This window comes from Acanthochromis polyacanthus, chromosome 8, assembly GCF_021347895.1.
Source record: "Acanthochromis polyacanthus isolate Apoly-LR-REF ecotype Palm Island chromosome 8, KAUST_Apoly_ChrSc, whole genome shotgun sequence".
Taxonomy (NCBI): domain Eukaryota; kingdom Metazoa; phylum Chordata; class Actinopteri; family Pomacentridae; genus Acanthochromis; species Acanthochromis polyacanthus.
In genome coordinates this window covers 7,750,305-7,765,913 of record NC_067120.1, presented here as the reverse complement: position 1 = coordinate 7,765,913, position 15,609 = coordinate 7,750,305, and the positions used below count along the sequence as shown (strand labels likewise).

The following is a 15,609-nucleotide window of genomic DNA, read 5'->3' as shown; positions in this document are numbered from 1 at the left end:
TCACACTTTCCTGTTGACACAGTTCCTGTCACGAGTGATATCAGTTTCGTACATAACTCAGAGCGTCCCGTGACTGAGTGTGATGTGCGCATCGGTCTAAGTAGGTGCATTCTGTCTATCTGATCTGGTGTAATCTTGATGAATTCAGTCCTTCAGACCCTGGACTGATGCTTGAATACATCTTATTTATTCCCAGATCAGCACAACTCTTTTATTTGGCATATTAGAGCAATTTGTAAGTCAGAATAAAGCCATCAACACATCTAATAAAAGAATAAACCCCAACATCAGATACTACAAAGATCTTCAAAAAAAAAACCACCAGAAATCAGCATTCAGAGACAGTAGAGTTTATTGTCAACAAAAAAAAACCTAAAGCAGTTCTTAGCAGTGGCTGGCACTACAAGAAATACTGAAATAACTGAGCTGTACATCATCTTTTATGATGTCAGAGTTGGTTATTTTTTCCACGTCTCTAGAACGTATTATTGAACAGCTAGCTTTAACACCGTTGGACTTTTCTAAATCTGTTGATCAGATCTTGTCTTCAGGTTATCACATTTCATCACTAGGTTATACTTTACCGAGATCATCCCCAGATATGTTCAGACTTGCCCTGTACTCACCCCTAATGTCTTTTTTAATGACAGTATTCATCTTTTACACCATTGTGTTGATATGTTTCTGATACACCTTTTTTTTTTTACAAGGTATATTGCCTTAGGTTTACACCATGGTTTTAAGTACTCTATATTTCACTTTTCTAAAAGCACATGACTTGCACACACAAAAAAATACACGTTGTACTTTATAATCTTCCAGAAGTGTGTGTCTGGAGGACACACATACAACTTCAAGAGCCCTTTTTCCTTCCTTCACGGACACGAACAATACAATCAAAACAAACATGATTACTAAAATATTCATCACTATGTATTTCAGACATATTTTAAGTCTATTTTTTTTACATGATTATATAATCTTTTGCTTTTAACACATCGTACCTAAAAAAATAACACTACAGTAGCATTATGGTCTTTATTCTTGTGCTGTCTGTAACATGTCACAGTAACTTAAAACAAAAAACTTCCGAGTCCAAATTCAAAACTGTACAGCTGCCATATCTCATCTCAGGATTAGCACCACAGTTTAAACCAGATTAAGATTCAACTTGTGTGTCAGTGCAAAACAGATGCGAGATCATGTAATAATGTATGTAAAATGTGTCAGTTTTGGTATCTGACAAACTGAAAAGGCAAATTACAGCAACAAAGACCAAGTCATCATTTTACATTCCCAGTGTTTTTGGTCACTACAATGTTACATTTAACAGATAAACAATGTTTCAATGTCTTCGTCATAACCTCGAACGTTGTGTTCTAAGAAGGAATGTGCGACTCCTCAGTGCTAACGTTACACTTTAAAACAGGGATAAACAAAGCTGAAAAGATAATAGAGCATTCTGAACTTTTAGCAGCAATGTAAACAAATAGTATCACATACTTGTTTCTGCATCTGTGCTTTAGTATTAACAACACCTCACAACTGTACACAAACTAAAAACTGGTGAATTTTATTTACACATCAGTAATATAGACATTTGCAAAGTAAACAATAACACATTCTTCACGGCCCTCCTAGATTTTGCGATAATCTTCAAATGCATCAAGGTATTCTCAGTGTTAAAAGGCTTAAATGGGGAAAAAAGCTCAATATTGTCTATAGCTGAGTCCCTTTAACTCTTTTATTCCCTGAGCGAGACATAAATGCAGCTCACTGAATGAGGTGAAGGTAGGAACCTTTACATTTTCATTGTCGAAACAATACTGCATGGCAATTTTCTTTTGCCAAAAAAAAAAAAAAATCTGTCACAAAATGGTGGATTCTAGTAACTCAAAAGCAGTCTTTCATATCTCCATTAAAAGGCTGTGTATTAACAGTGACAAAGTGCAGAAAATTCAAAAAATAATTTTGTTGAAATGAAAACATTGTAAAAAAAATACTGATAATGTATAAAATGTTTTATAACGTAAAGTATAAAAATATAAATACATTGCTGAGATACATACATTTTCCAATGAAAAAGTTTCTGTACAATCTTCACAGACAAACTACTGCAGATACTATTAGACATTTTATGTAAAGCAACAATCATGGAAATTAATGTGTCAGATGAAGAACTTTCCTGAGAAAAGAAAGCAAAGAGTCATGCTATTCATCCATTGATATCTTCTGTATGTATTTTTTTTTAAACTCGTGAAAGAGGCTGGAGGTCTTTGGAACAGCAGACGGACGTAGCGGTTTGTATTTTTTCTCAGGATTTGGATACCATGTACCTATGATACAGCACATTCACAATAATTAGAAAAAGAACTGGAACCACTGGCCAAATACTAACAATCTAAAAAACAAGAGGAATTTCTGTGTTTTATTTGTTACCTTTGATCTTTAAGATGATTCTATTGGAGTGCTGGTTCTCTTCTTTTGCATGATCTGGCTTGTCTGAAAAAAAGAGACCAGACTTAGTTTAAAAAAGGACATTGAAACCTCATGTTTAACTTTAAAGATTACTGGGTTTACATATCAAGGACAAACAACTAGTTTTGTCTTTCAAATGTATTGTCCTTTTTTTCTAACTGAAGCTTTTAAATTTGCCTTGTGAATTTCCTCAGTGAGGTATCAATAAATTAGAACTTAGCTTTTCTCATGTAAATTGTGGAGTAGTCAGCTGCCATTGTACTGAAGAATGTCAAAGGAACCTCAAAACAAACATGATTAACACTTGAATGTATGAATCATTGAATCTACCACCAATTTCCTGGTATTGTTCACCTGATGTTTTTTGTGTGTGTGTGTGATCAGCAGGTAAGATATCGATATTTACTTCCGATTGGTTGGACCAATTCCAAATTGGAGCTCGACTCTGAATTCTTTCTAAATTAAGAGTCTGTCACCAGTCTGGTGTTAAGTCTCAGACTGACTCTTAATGTTGTGCTTACATTATACAAAGGGCACAATATCTACAAAGCTAAGACAAGAGCTCTCATCTGTTGAACCACTCCTGGGTAAGCCTGAGCCTCCCAGGGGTGGACACTATGTTAAGCATCAACAACTTAGGTCAGATGAGGATAAACTTGATTTTTTCCCCCCCATACACTTTCAATTTAATTTTTATTATTTCTATCTATGAGACCCTGTGAGGGTTCATACATAGCAAAGGAGAGAAAAACTATAGTGATTTTAACCCTTGTTTAGTCTAATTCAACTACAAGATGCCACAAGAGGACTCCACAGTGTTGATTTTAAACAATGGCTAGTGTAAGTTTGTTCCTTACATTGATGGTGTTAACTTCTGACGCTATCATATATAATCCATAGACAGTACACATTCATGTAGTGAAAACGAACACTGACCAGTGGTCAACTATTGAGAAAACTGACACAGTTTTGTCACTAATCACTTCCCTATGTCAGTTCTTTAAGTCATTGTTAATAGAGGATTTGTGTTCCAGGACTTGTGTTTTAAAATAGTATGTAATTTTCAAATGTACCAGGCATGGAGTCTTGTAGGACGTGCGGGTTGTTTTGGGGACACTTGACAGAAAGTCTAAAAATCTACATAGCCTTTGTTTGATACATTTTGCTTCTCAAAAGACAACCAACTTCATGGAATATTAGAAACATTGCAGTATCTCAATATTTACCTGAAGCAGGATCCGTGGATTCTTTTCTCTTGTCGGATCCATGTTTGAAGTCGAAGGTGTTGGGTAATACACAGAACTTCAAAATGCTGTTTTCGTGGAGAGCCTTGATCTTGTTGCTTTCATTTTTAGTGTTACTTCCTCCATGACTATCGTGCCGTTTTGGTTTCTTGGCCTTCCAAACTCTCATTTCAGAGTTCTTTCTCCTGAGAATTATGCTAGGAACTGAGGCGGATGAACATTTCTGTCTTTTCAGTTTGTTTCTGTGCCGAATTTTAGTTGGCGGTAAACTTCTCCTCCATTTGTCATAAATCCACTGTTTCAATGACTGTTCCCTTGAATGCAAAGCAACACTGGACTTCCTGTTCAGTGGGCTGAGATTCACAGACAGAAGTTCTGGTGGCCTCTGTACCTCACAAGACCCTTCCTTTGAAAATAAACCATGGTTCTTTCTGGTACCAATCATCGTATATTTCTCCTGCCGTGTTGAACCAAACAGTACCAGTTCTGCAGTTCTAGCATTTGAGGTTAAAGGCTGAGCTTCTGCTGCATCGACCAAATTCTTCTGATATTCTGAAATGCCACTGAAGGCATGCTCTGAGTCCAGGTCCATAGACTGTTTCCATTTCTTTGATTTCTTTTGGAAAGGAGAAAATGTATCATGACTGCTTAGTCTCTTCCGCTTTCTGTCAGTAGTTTCATGTTTAGGGTAGCGGCTTGTAGACATCTGCAGGTCAGCTGTTGCACTGGTTTGAGCTTGTCCTTTGCTTTCCAGGAATGACTTTCCCACATCTACAGACTTTAGCTGAGGTTGTGCAACACCCTCTTCATGGTCTGATATCTGTTTACCATCGCCACTCTCAGTACTTTTGGTTTGTCTGTCATCACACATTGACACGCTCGACTGCATAGATTCTGTGGATTTCAGCTGTTCTTGTTGACATTTGTCCTCGGGTTCTGACGGCTCAATGGTAAGTTTTGGCATCTGGATGGGAATTTCATTTTCAATGTTGGGGAGATCATCTTCCTTGGGTTCTGACAGCTCAATGGTAGGTTTTGGCACCTGGATGGGAGTTTCATTTTCACCGTTGGGGAGATCTTCGTATTCCTTGGGTTCTGACAGCTCAATTGTAAGTTTTGGCATCTGGATGGGAATTTCATTTTCACTGTTGGGGAGATCTTCATCGTCCTTGGGTTCTGACAGCTCAATGATAAGTTTTGGCATCTGGATGGGAATTTCATTTTCACTGTTGAGGACATCTTCATATTCGTTGTCAGTTATGGATAGAAAGCTTGACTGGCTGCTATTGCTTATTTCAAAAATATTTTCCGGATCACGAGTCAAGTCGTGTTTGCCTTTATCATCAGTTAAGTCAATAATTTCAATGACATCCTCGCAAAGCTCAGAGCTACAAATTGTGATTTGGTCATTAGTGTTCTCCGTGTCCTTCTCTGGATTTTCTTCTTCCATGGTCAAGTCAAATATTCTGTAAGAACTATTCTTAAAAAGGCTATTGTCTGTAGGCACATCCTCTTTGTCCTTGGTACATTTTTCATCATTGTTTTGTTTTCTGCACTGGCATTTTGAAGAAAGTGTGCTTTCCCCTGTAACCATTTCTACCAGCCTTGCAATACAGCAAACCTGTTCCACTGGATCACAAGTGTCTTCCTCCAGTATTGACAATGTGGAATCTGTATCTTTAGATTTCTCAGTCTTCACACAACTACTAATGACCTTCTCTGCTTGACAATTTGTGTCCTTGCTTTGTGATATCTCAGTTGGTACTTGTTCAAATAAATGCTTGGCCTCTTCCGGAGGCATAACTTTGATGTTAAATGAGTACCACGGGTCACAACTTTCTGCTTCATCAGAGGAGGGAGTTTGAGTTGAGAGGGCTTTAACAGTGGAGGCAGGTTTCTTTTTGCCTGAGTTAACAAGTTCGAGCTCTGTTGGTAGCAATACTTTATCTGGCAGCTCACTCACAACTGGCTCAGGAATACTGTTGACTGGCTCTGTTGGTAAAGGCACTTTGTGTGGCACGTCACTCACAACTGGTTCAAGAGTACTGTTCACTGGCTCTGTTGGTAATGGGACTTCGTCCGGCACCTCACTCGCAACTGGTTCAAGAGTACAGTTGACTGGCTCTGTTGGTAATGGCACCTCACTCACAACTGGCTCAGGAATACTGTTGACTGACTCCGTTGGAAATGATACTTTGTCCGGCACTTCACTCGCAACTGGCTCAGGAATACTATTGACTGACTCCGTTGGAAATGATACTTTGTCCGGTACTTCACTCGCAACTGGCTCAGGAATACTATTGACTGACCCTGTTGGAAATGATACTTTGTCCGGCACTTCACTCGCAACTGGCTCAGGAATACTGTTGACTGGTTCCGCCTGATCCATCTGGTTGTCACTCTCAAACTGAGGAGGATTCACCAAAGTCACTGGGAAGCCAAACTCCTTGTCTATGTCATCGAGCTGCTCATTGAGATTCAACCACGAGGATTTGTAAGGCAGTTCTGAATAGACTTCATCATGCTTGAGTAAATGGTAATTTAAGAGGAGTTGTGCAAATTTACGTTTTAGTTGCGACAGTATAACAGTTTCTGAGCTCATCTGTGTATATAAGAACTGTTGAACATCTCTGTTTAAAACCTTGTGCCACCCCATCTTGAGCTCTGCTATCGCTGCTTTGCAACTGCCACCCCAAAACAAATGTAATATTCTGCATACAAAATTATCCTCTGTAAAATCCTCTGTCGTAGTCTGAGCTTTTTCAATCTTCTGTATTAGTGCACTTAGTGCAGGAGCTGTCCATTGGGTTGTTGGGAGTGAAGAAAGCTCTAAAACAGGTGGAGGTTTTACAGTCTCCCCTTGGTCTTCAGAGCAGTTTTGGCTTACTGGTACTTTCTGAAGTACAGAATTTCCAGCAGTTTTTGCAATGCTAATATCCAGTGCATATCCTTGTGTCAAGTTCTGAGGCCCTGAATCTGACTTTGACAAAAGAGCACCATCATTAGATGCTGGTGTACAACTGGTGACAGATTTGTTGGATTGCAAATGATTTAGGTTGTCTGGGCAAAGATTAGATCCGTTTGTCAAATTCTCACAGTTTCTGTTTTTTGCCACATCTGGTGAAACAAACACTTCGTCAGGGTCCCATGAGGATTCATTTGTTGCGGTGTTAGAGAGGGTACTGGCACTCTGACAGTACTCCATGGACGACGGTTGAACAACAGCAATGGCTCTTGTGTTGCAGGGATCAGGCGAAGAGTGAATGGTGTTGTCACTTTGTTTGACCGGTGGCATCATTTCAAGTAGCTCCGGATTGTTTACTACAGGGGACTGGGTCTTGTTTCTTTGTGGTGAAATGTGTTTGGGCGGGTGCGTCAGTTGAGATGCACCTCTCAACGACCTATCAAGTAGCTCCGGATTGTTTACTACAGAGGATTGGGTATTGTTTCCTTGTAGTGAAATGTCTTTGGGTGGTTGCATCAGTTGAGATGCACCACTCAGTGACCCAATTGGATTCCCTTGGGAGGCTATGTTATAGTATTGAAGAAATGCAAGATATGCTTTGCTGCGAAGACTTCCATCTCTTGCTGCAGTGAAAGAGAAGACATTTGGCCCAGAGTTTTGCAGAGGTGGCTCATTTACAAGTTGACCTGATCTTGACATTAAACTCTGAGAGCTTTCAGCCAAAGATTGTCCAGAGTGTAGTGACGAGGACTGGGTGTTATTCATGTCACAACTTTCAGAGACAGGTAAAGGCACAGGTTGCGTCTTTGTCATTTTGGCATTGCGTGTCCTTCTGTATGGTGGAAGGTGATTGTGGCCAGTTGTGTATGACAGATGTGAACCGTCTGCACTCACATTGTGCCTTAACATTTGCTGATGTTCAGCAGGAGTTAAGCGAGGCTCATTTGTTTTTGACAAATAAAATCTGGTTTCATGCTGGTTAAATGGATTTGCGTTACTGGAGATGGTGGAATTTCCCCTATTGTTGCAAGTTGAGCTGCCTTGAGCCGCATACATTTGTGTCCTTGATGAGGAATGTGTAGGAATGCTGTTGTTCCCATGAGGCTGACAAGGAGACATAATATGACCTGCTTGGGGTGTCGAAGGAGAGAATCCAAGCTGAGGGTTGTTTTGTCTGTGGACCTGGTTATGAGCAGCCTGAGCAGTCTGTCTGTTGTGTGCAGTAGCAGACACTGATATGTGTTCATATGCAAGTGAGGTAGGTGTTCTAGAATACGCTAAACCAGGATTTGTCAAGTCTCCACTTGCATTTTGGTAGTAACCGTTCCGAACGTTGCTCTGTTGGAGATGAGACACCACTTGACCATCCTGAACCCTCGATGAATATCCTTCATGAACTAAAGCTTTCTGCTTCCAGTGAGATGATGTGTTTGTGTGGTTGTATGTAGTGTTGGCCGTCATCTTGTTGGGTTGATTCTGGGTTGCTGAATGCTGATGAAAATTGTATTGAGTGGCAGCCTGTAATTCATGTGAAGCTGACCAACTGTGGTTTTCACTTAGTCTGTTAGTTGATGGGCTGGTCAGTAACATCGTAATTAAAGGACAGTCAATTTTCTTTTTACTTGTCTGCTCAGAAGAAACTGCCTGATGAGGTCCGGCAGAGGGCTGCCAATATGACATCTGTCCTTCAGAGTAAGTTCTATTCTGCGAGGCGAAACAAGCACTCTGTGGTGGCTGTACTCCCAAGCATGCGTTATTTGCAGTCTCGCTTAGTTGATTTCTCATTACATTGTGGGTGAGATTATGCGTTGCTTGTGAGGGTTGTGGCAGTGGTCCAGCCTGCTGGTGTTGCCCGTTCATAAATGCACAAGACTGCATTTTTGCTGTCCGTTAAGCCTTGTGGCAGGTTGAGGATGTAGCGTTCCTGAAAGAAAGGGATACAAAAATATTGAACGGTGCAACACACTATACATTACATTTCTTAAAGTCCAGCTCTCTCAGGCACATCCCCAAGTGTCATGACTCATTTTTTGTCATGATGTCACAGAGGTAATCAATAGGAATCTGAGTTTCTGTGAAAGCTCAGACAACACAAAGGACATTACATAACTTCAACTTTGATAAACAGTGTCTTGAAAATATCCAATATTATTGAAAAAATAGATAAAGTGACCTTGTGTTTCAACACATAGCCACAGTGCTTTTTCCAAAACAGGCGTACAAGGCTGTCTTGAATCGGGCTGCATTCTGTCAATTAATCGAGTAATCGGATTCCACACTAAGCATGCGCGTTACAGTATCAAAAGCGGAAGTGAGCGCACTGAGCAACAGAAATAACTGTCCTGGACACATATAGGCTATAGTATAGTGGCGTTGTACATATATAGTATAGTACAGGTGTACTGTACATATATAGGTGGACATTCTACAACGACTGAGCATTCTTGCCGGAATACTGCGTTTTCTGCGTGCCGGCATGGATTCAAATGCAGCTTGATCTCAACATCTTTCCAAAGCCCGCCCCCACTTAATTTCCCATTGGCTAGTGATATTAGTTTGGTTGAGCGCAAAACCTGCGTTCTCTTCATTCCATTAGTAGATGAACTCGATTGGCAATCTAGTCTTGTCTTTTTCTTTAGAACCAAATGCCAGCGGCACAATTCTGGGCCAGTGCTTGAATACTTACAGAAAACACACAATATTATGAAGGTATGTGTCCACTAGTTGCTTTTTTCCCGCATGTACACACGCCACATCTGAAAATCACACACATGATGGGCAGTCACTAGCGGGCCACACACAGACTGTATGGGGCCAAAACATTGTCACATGACAGCGCTTGGGCTTCAGCAGACCTCTACATGGTCATATGACTGAGCTGTCAGCTTCACAGTCCAGCTGATGCGTCGGATAAACAAGCTGGCTCGGCCGCAAACTTTGTCTTTTATTTCAAAAACACATCAGGGAAAAGTATTTCTGAAAGCAACTGAGGCGAGAAATAAGCTGTGCAGCAGCTAAATCTATCCTTGTTTTAGTTCACTGATGGCTAGTTTAGATGACCATTTAGACTGCGGACTGATTGGGCAGTCTACTAAACAATAGAAAAGCTGCGGTGACTAAAATAAAAGTGTCCCGTCAAATTTAAGGACCCCGTTTGCATCAAATGAAGTCTGGATCCGACCTTGGTCCATGGTTTCGTGACCTGGGGTCTAGCATGTAATTCATTAAATGAAGCTTTGATTCACAGAATTTTGCTTCGAGGAATTATAGTAATAGAATTACTTGAGGAATCATTTCAGCGGTCACCCTGGACAGGTCTCCAGTCTGTCGCAGGGCTACATATACAGACAATCACTCTCACATTCACACCTATGGGCAATTTAGAGTACTAAATTAACCTCAGAATGTTTTTGGACTATGGTAGGAAGCCAGAGTACCCGGATAAAACCCACACATGCACAGGGAGAACATGCAGACAGATTCCAGGCCAAGGCTGGGATTTGAACCAGGGATCTTCTTGCTGCAAGGCAAAAGTGCTCACCACTATTCCACTGTGGTGAGACTTCGTCAACTATCACTCTTGAACCTGTGTATCCCTAAGGGAATTTGAACATAGAATATAGAGACAAGACTGATGAAGCTTTAAGTTGCAAGGACATCAATCTTCCTTCAACAACTGTAACAACTCATCACCTCTTGTCAGCCTGCAGCTGTTTTTTTACACAGTTGTCCTTGTTAATGCACTTCAAGACTAGGGCTGCCTTCGCCTGAGTCAGCTGGGATAGGCTCCAGCACCCCCCCCCGACCCTAGTGAGGATAAAGCGGTGTATAGAGAGAGTTTAACCCCAGAATATGTTAAAAGATACTGGAAGAAGAAGAAACATTGTCTCAAATAGAAACGTTGTATATTTTGTCTGCTTAGAAGTGCAACCATCACAGCGAAATAAGACAAGTCTTTTCTATTTGGTTGAAAGGAAAAAGACCAGCATGATGTCGAACCAAAGGATGCTGCCAAAACATACAACGGATTCCACAGAAGCCAAAGTGAAAGCTACAGCCCAGCCAAGTAAAGAGACCAGTGAACCAACAGAAGCCCTCTCAGAAAGAGCAACTGAAGAAAACTGATTCTGAAGAATAGAGGAACACTTCCTATGAAATTCATGCAACACAATCCTCTGTTGAAGTGGAAGGTTGAGTCTTTCAATAAATAACGAAGTACATATTTCTAAAGAACAGAAGAAGGAGAAGGTTAGTCAAAGGCCACAGTAATAAGCGGCACTGAATGTTTTCATTACAAGCTTAAGGTTCGAAATGAATACAGACCATGCTGTTGATTTTTGTCATTTTTTAGATTCCATATCTGGGTTTAAGCAAGATGACAATAAAACCTAATTTAAGGATGTCTTGTATCCAAGGTGTCTCTTTAGAAGCTACCAGTGGGTCAAATCTTTATTACTGTTATTTAATCAATACTGCTTGACTTTTTTTTCTTATACAAAAATCAGACAAAAGGTGCATTCCCCCTCCCCCCCCTCCCCGTTCATGACAAGACAGTAAGAAAATATTCTGTAATACAAAATAAGCGGCTTAGACTCTCACTTCAGTTAAGTTTTGTTCACCTATAGATCTAAAGTGCATATACAAAAAAGCGTTGCACTTTATCAAGACATTTCCAGTCATACCATCAATCACATTTTACATAATTTGACCTGCACGCTACCATCTAAACACCGTCCTACTTATAGGCTGCTGTGTGTCAGTATTTAACTTCTAAATCTTGCTAGCAAGATGACAATAAAATGTAATTGAAGGAGGTAGTGTTATTTTCATATTCGTTGCTTGCATGTTGTCCAAACTAAACCGGCAATGTGAGGTTTATGCGACTTCTCTGTCGAGGCTCAGGACAACCCAGGCTCATGGGGTAAAATTTAGGAAGTGTCCAAAGTCCTTTGACATGACGTGCTGTCCAATAGACTGACCGATGGTATTCCTTTCTGCTGAGCAGTTGGTGTCCAGCAACATCGAAGAAATGATGGTTGGCAGCAACGACACATATGGACATGGCCAGCCTGTGTATTTTTTCCATGAAGATGCGACTCCACCAGCGTACAGTGTTCTCCACTAAAAGGACTCCTGGATTGAGATGCAGTGATTTCCTTTGGGTTAAAACCATGTTTGGATCTCAGCAAAAAAGAAAGTACAATATTTTCAAGCCTAGAAATAAATGGAAGGCAGTAGAGATTGCTTTCAATTCTGCTGGTCACCACTCTTATTGATGTGGGGAAGATGCTGCCTCAGTTTGGTTTTGCGTTCGATTCCCAGCCTGGGATCTTTATGTGTGGAGTTTGTATGGTCCCCCTATGATATTAGGAGAGATAATAAAAATAACAATGCAGTGTATTATTGCTTAATAATGTTCCAGTAAAACCTATTTCTAAAAATTGTGAGGTGAAGGTCTGAACCCATTTGACCCTGGTGAAGATTCCCATTTTACAGCACCATACCATAATATGCTCCAATCTTGCACGAAGCCAATTATAAGACAAAGACCTGCTTCAGAAAACAATCCCAGCCACATGAGCAATATTCTGAGCATCCTCTGAGCTGCATAAAGGTGAAATGCATAAACAAGAAAACAATCAAAACAGTATCTGAGTAAAAAGGAGTGAAGATGAAATGTGGCAACAGTTGGTTGCAATTTCCACCCTAGCCCACCAGAGGGCACATCTGCTCCTTTGTTTGCAGTTTTCTGATGCCAAGAAGGTCTGTTGAAGTGTTGTTTGGGCCTTATCTTAGCAGGATTATGGAAGCTCCACCACACCAGCAACAAATGATCTACTGGCGCCTGTTCAAGGTGAACAGAGGGAGACTGAGGGAAAAACGTTTCTCCCCATGCTGTCAGGACTACTGACACTAAAATGAGGTCAAATTCTAAATCAGAGCTCCTCCTGTATGACCTACATCCCACTGGATCATGTACATAAACATACTGCACTCCTGCATGATGTAAACTGCACTTTAGCTTCACAATCTCTACTTCCTTACTATTTAAGGTATTTCCAATCATGTTCTTTTATGATATCTTATTGTTACTACACAGCCTCCAGAAACAGTCACATTTCCCTGTTACCTACAAGCATATGATGAATAAAAATTCTTGAATTGAATCTTGATAATGTACTGTATATGGAGAACCTAAGGGTTATTTTTGATGTTCAGGTGACTAAAAATTCACCTATTGAAATGCTCTTTACTCTGTCACCAGCAGGACACAACGTCCAAAGACTGCAGACATAGTGTGTGAGTTTGAGAAGGTAAACCTACCCAGAACATTTCAAACAGAATGTAAAAAGGTAGAGACAGGACAGTAAGTAAATGCTACATCCATAAGCAGCTGGTGAGGATTTTAATGCTAAACTGAACAGAGGTAATGAAGACGAGCCGTCTAGCAGATGACAAAGGGGAGAGAAGATCAGAGTCTGAACAGTAGGGGGGTCAGGCGTAATCTCCAGCTGTGACTTGATGAAGGAGCCTACGGACAGTAGAGGCATTTGTTGAGTTTAGAGGAAAATATTTCAAATGGAGTGGGGAATATTAGACTTTCTTAGAAATACATAGGAAAGTTGGAGGGTAAACGGGGGTAAGATGCCCTCTGGAGGTAGAGTCAATTCTAAAATATTCACCATAAATCAAACCATTAAGACAGAATCATTTCTGGATGCAGCATCTAACACATGTTTTGCTGTTAAAGCAAAGGCAACATCAGAATTTGAGAGCATTCTTATATATAATAAACAAAAATGCATTAATCACAATAAATGGTGAAGTAAGAATCCCCTTTTTTAAATTTAGCATTTTTGCAGCAGCATAGTTTTATTTGTAAATTAATCAGATCGAGCTGCTCGGCTGTATATCTAATGTATCTGTAGATTAAAACAGCACTTCTTTGTCAGTATTTCTACTTCTGAAGGAATCTGTGTAATGCTGCTGGTAATCTGTACAATCTGAATATCCACCTGTGGAAGAGCCAGTATTTATGTACATATTGTAGATTCTATTTTTTAAACAGATGGTTCTAACATGTTTGCTGCTGTAACACTGCAGATATCCAGTGTGGGATGATGTATGGCTTATCTTATCTAATGCTCACTCATCCAGGTCTTGGTAATCCTGGGAGCTTCAGTAAAAAGCTTCTCCTTCAATTTCTTCAAGCTGCTTCCCCTTTCATCCAAGACACTTTTTCTTTAATGACTGACTGATGGGGAGCTTGTAATTTAATCATGCATACAAATTTCACATATTTTAGCCAGAGTAAGAAAATGCACGCAAAGCGGTCCTTTGCAGACTGAGTGCAGCTGTTATTCAGCATTTCATACAAGTCAATAAGTATGACAAACTGTTCCTACAGACCAAAAGGACATTCTTTGTCCTAGTTCTTAGTTTTAAGTGAAACATTTTTGTGTGAAATACCCTGGAATGTGTTGCTGCCTGCACTGACCCACTGGTAGGTTCAGGTTTCCTGTGTCAGCCAGGAGAGACGGGGAATAAACAAGTAGTTCCTAACTGTAGAATGGAGCAAGGAAAATTTTAAAAAAGTTACATAAAGTTTAACAAATATTATGTTGCTTCCATTTTGTTTTTGTATAGCAAAGTTTAGGAATCAAAATAAACATTTTAAAACAATGTTGCACACTAATGAATTTACTGTTGCATAAAATAAATAAAACCATTGTCCTCATATGAGGACAGCATTTGTTGTTTCAAAAACTTCCTATTCCGTGTAGTTTACATACTTATTAGATTTTACTACTCCCAAATAGCAAAGGAATATTAAAAATGCACAGCAAACAACAGTTAGTCTCAGGAAGATAAACATCAGAAACTCCCAAGAAGCCAGTTTGAAGTGAAGAAGCCTCTTAAATTAGAGGTGAAATGTCTTCAAGAGCCTAAAGGTGACGATTTTTTACTGAAGCTCCAACAATTACCATGAGAAGATGAACATTTATTCATCCCACAGGAGGAAATCTGCAGATACAGCAGCAAAGGGGTGCAAACATGAGAGGAAAATAAACTACAAACTGTACATAAGTACTAGTTCTACCACACGTCGGCTGCAGATTGTACAAATTCATCTCAATGTCAACAACAAAGAAATAAAGTCTGTATGGTGTGAAACGTCTTTAAGGAGCCAAAACAGCAGTTTTTGAGGGAAAATATCAGTTACACTGAATATGCATACTTCACCATTTCTTTTCCTTTGGTAATTTAATGTACGAGAATGTACAGAAACGTCTGCAAACTACGACCACCGCTGCTGAACGCACCACAGTCTGCAGCAGAATGAGGAACACTTCCACACACGTGTGGCCACAAACCGCCCAAAAACTTACTTTTCCACGACGAACTGTGGCTTCAGCGGTCAACAAAGCTCCTCTTATTTCCATCCGTCCATATTACGGTTATTTTCCCGGAGTTTTGTCGTGAAAAGAAAACGCGAGAAGAAATTTTTCCCTTTGTTGCTTTCAAAGTATCTCCAATGAGGCGTTGACTGTCCTCACACTGAGCTGCATTCTTTTCTTGGCTGCAGAAGATGATGGGGGAGGAGGAAGAGGAGGAGAAAGAGAAGGAGGATGTCCGCTCAGTCTGCAGGCTGCAGACCCCAGCTGGAAAACGGTGTAGTTCTTTTGTTGGTTTTTAATGAGGTAATTTGGATCGATTTGATCAGAAGTCCCCCAAAACCGCTTAAAGTAAAAAAAAAAAAAAAAAAAAAAAAAAGGCATCAAGAAAAAAAACTTATTTACAAGATCAGTGCAGAAATACAGTGTGTAAAAAACAATATTTATATTGCAAAAGGTTCACATTGACTCATATGTTCTGACAACATTGAATATTGTTGCTTCTCAGACATAAATGATGTGCAGA

At 40.0% G+C, this 15,609-nt stretch overlaps 1 protein-coding gene across 1 annotated transcript; it reads right to left on the bottom strand.

Moving 5' to 3' along the window:
• Positions 1–334: 334 nt before the first annotated feature.
• Positions 335–15,271, bottom strand: si:ch211-106e7.2 (uncharacterized). The gene is made up of 4 exons (XM_022222881.2): positions 15,078–15,271; positions 3,705–8,611; positions 2,440–2,502; positions 335–2,336 (listed from the first exon to the last, which is right to left on the bottom strand). The coding sequence occupies exons 2-4, from the start codon at positions 8,563–8,565 to the stop codon at positions 2,212–2,214; spliced, it is 5,049 nt and encodes a 1,682-aa protein (XP_022078573.2). The 5' UTR covers positions 8,566–8,611; positions 15,078–15,271; the 3' UTR covers positions 335–2,211.
• Positions 15,272–15,609: the final 338 nt, after the last annotated feature.

Bases quoted from the DNA above. Each gene is read 5' to 3' on its own strand.
- si:ch211-106e7.2 (XM_022222881.2), bottom strand. From the start codon at position 8,565: ATGCAGTCTTGTGCATTTATGAACGGGCAACACCAGCAGGCTGGACCA. The intron at 2,503-3,704 runs GTAAATATTGAG...TCTTTTTTTCAG, and splicing joins ATCCACGGATCCTGCTTCAG to ACAAGCCAGATCATGCAAAA. The intron at 2,337-2,439 runs GTAACAAATAAA...GCTGTATCATAG, and splicing joins AATCATCTTAAAGATCAAAG to GTACATGGTATCCAAATCCT.